A 6638-nucleotide genomic window follows, 5' to 3' on the forward strand; every position below is an offset into this window, starting at 1 on the left:
TTCAAAAGATAGAGTTTAGGGATCGGAGATGGAAAAATGGAGGCTCCAAGTGATTGGTCTAAGGTAGGGTAAACATGAGTAACGGGGCTAGAAAGGCGGGTCCCAAGTGGAGTCCCCGAGGCATGCCCAAGAGGGGTGGAAGGATTTGAAAATTCATTTCCCTCCATTTAGCTGCTTCCCGAAGTGGAAACCATGGGGATTGGGATTCGAGGGGTTTGGAGGGTCAGCTACGGGCCCAAGGGAAGGTTAGAAGTAGAGTGGTCAGAGAGTTAAGCCTCTAAAAGAAGAGTGGGTGAAAGGAATGGTTTGGGGGTTGTTCTAGGGCCATAGGAATAGGGAAGAAAGCAACGAAGGAAGCTGGGGGAAGGATACGGCGGATAGGGAGAATGGAAGGGAACAAGGGGGCTTAAGGTCTCACGGAGGAAGGAGGCAAAGGGGAGAGGGAAGAGCACCTGCTTGAGAAGACATACCTGTTGGGGGACAAATGCCATCTCTCACCCAAAAGCTTCTTCTCACAAATGTAAATGACCAGAGAGTGAAAATTGCACTAACTCCATAAATACCTTCCTTAGAAGACATACATATAAGAGGACCAATATCACCTCTCACACAAATGACAGCAATTGGAAGAACCTTCCATAAAATGTGGCCACAATCATTGCATGGAACCAGACAAACCACGATTTAGATTCACTATCTTAGTTGGGAATGCCCAACCCAACCAAAAATGACTTACAAAGACTCTTAACTCTAAAACAAAGGATGAAAGTGTGATCAATTGCCACCACGACCTCTCTTCAAATCAGGCACATGTTCACAACTTCTTCCTATTTTTGAGATGATCACATGTGAGAATCTTATCTGTGCATTTGTCCAACAAAAGACGATCCTGGGGAGAGGTTAATTTGCTTCAACAGGTGTATCAAACTTCATCAAGTGTTGCACTCACCAACTTTGTTCTCTCTTCCCATTCTCAAACCCATTAGAAAAATAAGTAATATCTAGAAGAATCAGCATTAATCATTGACGATGGAAATGTGAACCCTGTCAGCAAGGAAAAACAAAATTGGCTGGAAAAAGACCCCATAAAGCATTGACAGCATGGCTATCAGTCATAATTTCCTGTAACCGGTTTCTTTCTCTACCAGTTTCAGTCCTTTGGATAACCTTATATCAAGCTTGTGCCACACCATCACTATTGACAAGTGGTTGAAATAAGCATGTTGAAAGCCAACAGAGATTCTTAGTACAAGAAGCGGGTTTGGTTGTTTGCATTTGAAGATCAGTGGTACCTATTTACTTATCAAATCCAAGACCCATCTGCAAATCATCTGTGAAGCAGTTTAAAGCGGGAAGATTTTTCAACTATCCATATCATAGTTTCAAAACTCCCCAGTGTCATTGTCGACTAGCCCGAGTCGACTCTCTTTTACCTTGACCGCAATCTTGTTTGAGTCCACATTTTGCCTTACAAAGTCAATCAAAACTCCTTTGACACTCCTAAGTTATGATCGTGCCCACTCAGTACTAGATCGCATCGTGCCAAGTCGACTAGGATTTACTTTGCCAGTGTTTTGCCTCACAGACACATTTTAAAACTGATCCATACACCAAATTCACGTGTTTCTTAAAGGACGGGGGGAAATCATAGTTTTAAGCTACTTGTACTCAAGTTTCATCTTCCAAATAATGCAGCAAGCAATCTGAATCAGGCACGTACCCTGCGTCTTTCATGTGCTGAACTAGCATTTGCAGTTCTTTATAAACCAACTCCAAATTGGGACTGAATCTCTCACCAACAGCAAAGCTATGCACCTGATCTCTCAACTCAATCCAACTCCTCCCCGTCTCCTTTTTACTGCCAATTTCTTTCATAATCTTCCTTGTTTTCGCAAATTCACTCCACTTGCCATCACTAGCATAAATATTTGACAGTATAACATAAGTCTCAGCCCCCTTTGGCCTCAACTGCAAAATTTTTTGAGCAGCCAACCTTCCCAAATCTGAATTTCTATGCACTTTGCAAGCCCCAAGAAGTGCACCCCAAACAGATTCGTCAGCTTCAAAAGGCATCGTCTCTAACAATTTATAAGCCTCTGTAACTCTCCCAGCACGTCCTAACAGGTCAACAGCACACCCATAAATCTCTTGATCTGGATGAACACAGTATTCACTACACATGGATTCAAAAAACTTCAAACCTTCATCAACAAGCCCAGCATGACTACAGGCACTTAGAACACCCATAAACACAACATGGTCTGGTTGAAAACCCAAACCAACCATCTCATTAAATAATTTGATGGCCTCTCTTCCATATCCATGGTACCCGTATCCAATCATCATCGAAGTCCAAGAGACCAAATCCCTCCGAGGCATTTCATCAAAAAATCTACGCGAATCAGCAATGCACCCACACTTTGCATACATATCAATAAGAGCATTAGCCAATGCTACGCTCCCTCCGTAACCTCTTCGAATTATCCCTCCATGAACTTGTTGCCCACAACTCAAAACTGCTAAATTTGCGCTGGCAGCAGCAATGCTAGTAAATGTAAAGCAGTTCGGCTTCAAATCATATAAACTCATTTGAGAAAACAGCCGTAAGGACTCATGAGAACCAACTCTTTCAAATCCAGCTATTAGGGTATTCAAAGTGATCAAATCTCTCCAAAGCATGTCATTGAAATATTGCTTTGCTTCTGCCAAACATATGCATCTACAGTACATGTCAACCAGAGAATTCCCAACTGGTAGATTCGACTCCAACCCGGATTTAACAGCTGCAGAATGAATTTGCTTGCCAAAAATCAGCGACCCAACTGAAGCACAAGCTCTGATTACAATGGAACAGCTGAATGGATTCAGTTCCACACCATCCTGTTTTTGTAATGAAAAAAATGAGGTTGCAATACATATATCTACCTATTTTAAATTCAGAAAGTGTAAGATTGTATGACAAATTGCTGAAAGAAGAAAAAATATAAAACACATTGAAGTGATTCCATAGTGCATTCATTAGTTTATTTAATCATGGGAAGGGTTTAGGTGCAAGGGAAAAAAAACAGATTATAAGACTAGTGGGGACGCGCAGGAGATGAAATTAGAACATGAATGCATCTATGTTCTACCGGGTCTTTCAAATATATTATAACTAATGAATGTACACACAATTGGGGCTCTAATCGTGAATCTCTAATCGTGAATATTGCCAGTGGCCACATTTTATATGCGATATTAGAGAGTGTTAATTATTAGGTAGTTGTTGTCCATGACCACATTCCCTAGCCACGTGAAACTCCTTTCAAAATCTGTCCCTGATCTACACCTTCCCCATGTTTTTGGTGAACCGGATTTTATACCTATTTGTCTCGCAATAAGAAAACCGGGTGACCAACTGCTGCAACTGCCAGGCGAGAGTCTATTGGTGCTACCCTTCTTGCATCTACCATTGGTGCCTCTACCACGGCCATGCCAAAGTCCACGCCTTCTGCGACCACCACAATAGATTCCACTAAAGAGATTAAATGATGTTTCCAATGTACCTACATACAATATGCACTTGCATACAATATGGACTTTTAACAATATTAATGTTCACTTTGAATGATAACACTTATATGGACCCTTTTTTTATGAATGATAACACGTCTATGTACTTTGAAGAACATTTCCTAATAAGGTACTCTCTCATATCTTATATCACTAGCTTTTTGTATTAAGTGATAGAAATAAGAGAGTACAAATTACCAACATAGGAACAATGCGGCTTGCTCCAGGTCTCAACAATAGACATAAGAGATTATAAATTTATGGAGCATTAGTTATTAGAGCCCCAACTATATATATATCACCTGCTTGTTATGTAAGGAATCTTAGAAAATTTGCATTTATAAGGTATATAATAGCCATAGAGATCTAAGTTTATAAGATATTTCATAGCTAGAAAGAATTTATATTTATACGGAATTTAATAAGTGTTGAAAATTTGCATTTATGAGGTTTTATATAGCCATGGGGGCACCCAAGTTTTCCCATTATGTATAGTACAATATAGCATAGACAGATTTCATATGGTTATAATGTAAAGCCTATTTCTGTCATTTTACCTGTAGCATCCGACGAAAAACTCGAATCCCAGCATAGCCTTCGGCTCTCCGGGTGTAACCGGCGATCATGGTCGTCCATGAGACACCGGTCTTCATCTGAATTCCCTCAAAAACCATGCATGCATCACCCATGTCACCACTACATGTGGCATACATGTCCACGAGAGAGTTCTCCACATACATACAGCCATCCAACCCATGCTTGATGGCCAACCCATGAACAGTGGCCCCACAAAAACATGACTCCATGCCTTTGCACGCCTTGACAACATTGGATATGGTGAAAGCATTTGGGTCCATCCCTTCCCTTTGCATGTCTCGGAACACCATCCATGCATGGTCTACGTTGCCACATGACGTGTATCCGGAAATCATGGCTGTCCATGTGACCACGTCTCTTTGAGGAATTTCATCGAACAGTTGGCGTGCTTCCTTCAACAGCCCTTTCTCGCAGTATGCTTTGATGAGTGAGGGATTCGATTGGGTGTTCAAATTAAGGGCTTTCTGAAGTGAGTTTCTCATCGACGAGGATTGAAGGGAACTGAAAGATCGAAACCATTTTCTTTGATATATCATCTGGCCATTTCAAACCCTCTTTTATTTTTATACCAACACCTCCGTCTAGGTCTTTGTGTGTAATCTCACATTCATCACAAGTAACTGACTATTTTGCCCTTCCAGAGACAGAAGACTGAAAACTCTGAATGGAGGGTAATTTAGTCATGGGCCGATTCATAAACTGGCCAAGCATCCGATGAGAGTCTGCATTCTCAGAACTCGTGTGGGGCAGTTCTGCATTCTCAGAAGTCAGAACTCGTGTAGGGCAGTTCTAGTACAAAGCAAAGCTTTTTGGGGGGGTATTTTTGTCATTTTAAGACGTAGCAGGATTAAGCGGGCTTCTCATCGTGGGTCTTAATTAAATTATGATAAACTTACCTGATATCTGCACTACCATATTTTGATAATGGCACTTCTCTTATTGAAGAATTCTAATATTTCCCCCTTGGTTTCATTCAAATGATACTTGATATTGGAGGTTCTCAAGTGATGTAGGAAATGATTTTACCTAAAGTTGAGTCTATCTAATTGCTAATTGGTTTCACATGTTAGCCATCAAATATTCAGTGAGAATCAGTTCAAAGTCTCATATGGTGATCTCAACATGAGAAAACTAACACAACTGGGCTCCAATTTTCATGCTCAGATGACCCCTGTAAGTTAACATCCTGGATTCCCGAGCTAAAACATGGATTTTATAAGCTAAAACTTAGATTTTACTATCCTAGATTATAAAATCTAGGTTTTATAAAATCCATTTGTTGCGTCTCGGATATACCATGTGCTTGAATGGGTCCCTCTCAATCTAGCTGTGGAAGAGGGGTGGTCGGCTCTCGGGGTGACCTGCACTTTGAGAAAAAATGCCAGGGATGCCCAGAGTTGGTACACCAAGGGAATCCTTCAACACTCAAGTCACTCAAGTCAGATAAGGCAACAAATAGGAGCTAAGAAAAGGAGGGCTCTTACCAAGGTTGTTTCGTTACATCTCAATCGGACATCGGGCTTATCTTTTATAGATGGAGGTTTCGGTAGTCACGGGTCGGCGATGGGACGGCGACATGGTGCGGGTGTGGCAGCTGATGTCAAGTCTCACGGTCTTCGGGATGCACGGTATGGGAATCGTGGGCCATCATACATCGGGATTTTCAGGCACCAGCTAACTGAGGGCTTGGATTTCCTCCAAAGGCCCATATTAATCATGCTGCATGGAGGCTTTTGACTGGAGGTTTTTGTTGGCCCAACGCCACATGTAAGCACTCGACTGGAACCCTTTTTTTAGAATTTTAACTATATGTAAAAAGTAAGTAGGATCGGCTAATTTGAAATGTGCCGTGACCAAGTCTTGGTCACGTAGGAAGTATGTCCTAAGAATACGCCAAATCTGATCTGACCTATAAGAGATTTGAATGGATGTGACTAAGACATAGGTGGATCGGATCTGTTGACACACCTAGGTAAATGTAATGTAATTGAGGGGAGCGGTCAGGTGGGCAGCAGAGATCACCCTTCCCGTCGGCTTTTTATAATGAAATTTAACTAACGCAAGATTAGAGTAAGACTCAGGAGATTTTATATCATGTGTGGCCGTATAAACCAAGTGTATTTTCAGAAAGTATGGTACGGCCTACACCATAGGATGATCCAAACCGTCCATTTGTTGGGCCACGAGATAGGTTGTGCCCCAGAAAGCATGTCCATAGGATGATCCTAATCCTCCGAGCTACATAAGTTTCCCTAATGTGCAGTCCCTCTACAGATCAGAGGGTCAGGATCTTCCTATATATGGAAATGATTTTTGGGCCACATGGCCTAACAAATGGACGGTTCGGATCATCCGATGGAATGGACCTACCATCCTTTTTGAAAAATATGGGATTTACTAGGCAATTTTGCAGAAAGCCATTTCACGGCTCATTTTTTTAGCAGATTTTGTCTAATTGATTTTATTCATCTCATATGGCTGTTGTCTCC

The 6638-nt window shown here is 41.5% G+C and overlaps 1 protein-coding gene across 1 annotated transcript; it reads right to left on the minus strand.

Moving 5' to 3' along the window:
- Nucleotides 1-542: 542 nt before the first annotated feature.
- On the minus strand, nucleotides 543-5077 carry PGN (Tetratricopeptide repeat (TPR)-like superfamily protein). The gene is made up of 2 exons (XM_077362263.1): nucleotides 4110-5077; nucleotides 543-2880 (listed from the first exon to the last, which is right to left on the minus strand). Exons 1-2 carry the CDS (start codon nucleotides 4683-4685, stop codon nucleotides 1669-1671), a joined length of 1788 nt encoding a protein of 595 aa, XP_077218378.1. The 5' UTR covers nucleotides 4686-5077; the 3' UTR covers nucleotides 543-1668.
- Nucleotides 5078-6638: the final 1561 nt, after the last annotated feature.

This window comes from Tasmannia lanceolata, unplaced genomic scaffold, assembly GCF_043159265.1.
Source record: "Tasmannia lanceolata isolate RefF3 unplaced genomic scaffold, GAP_Taslan_0.1 ptg000019l, whole genome shotgun sequence".
NCBI lineage: Eukaryota > Viridiplantae > Streptophyta > Magnoliopsida > Canellales > Winteraceae > Tasmannia > Tasmannia lanceolata.

Coding starts and splice junctions, on each gene's coding strand:
- PGN (XM_077362263.1), bottom strand. CDS start 4,685: ATGATATATCAAAGAAAATGGTTTCGATCTTTCAGTTCCCTTCAATCC. Junction 2,881..4,109: donor TTTTTCGTCGGATGCTACAG/GTAAAATGACAG, acceptor TTACAAAAACAG/GATGGTGTGGAACTGAATCC.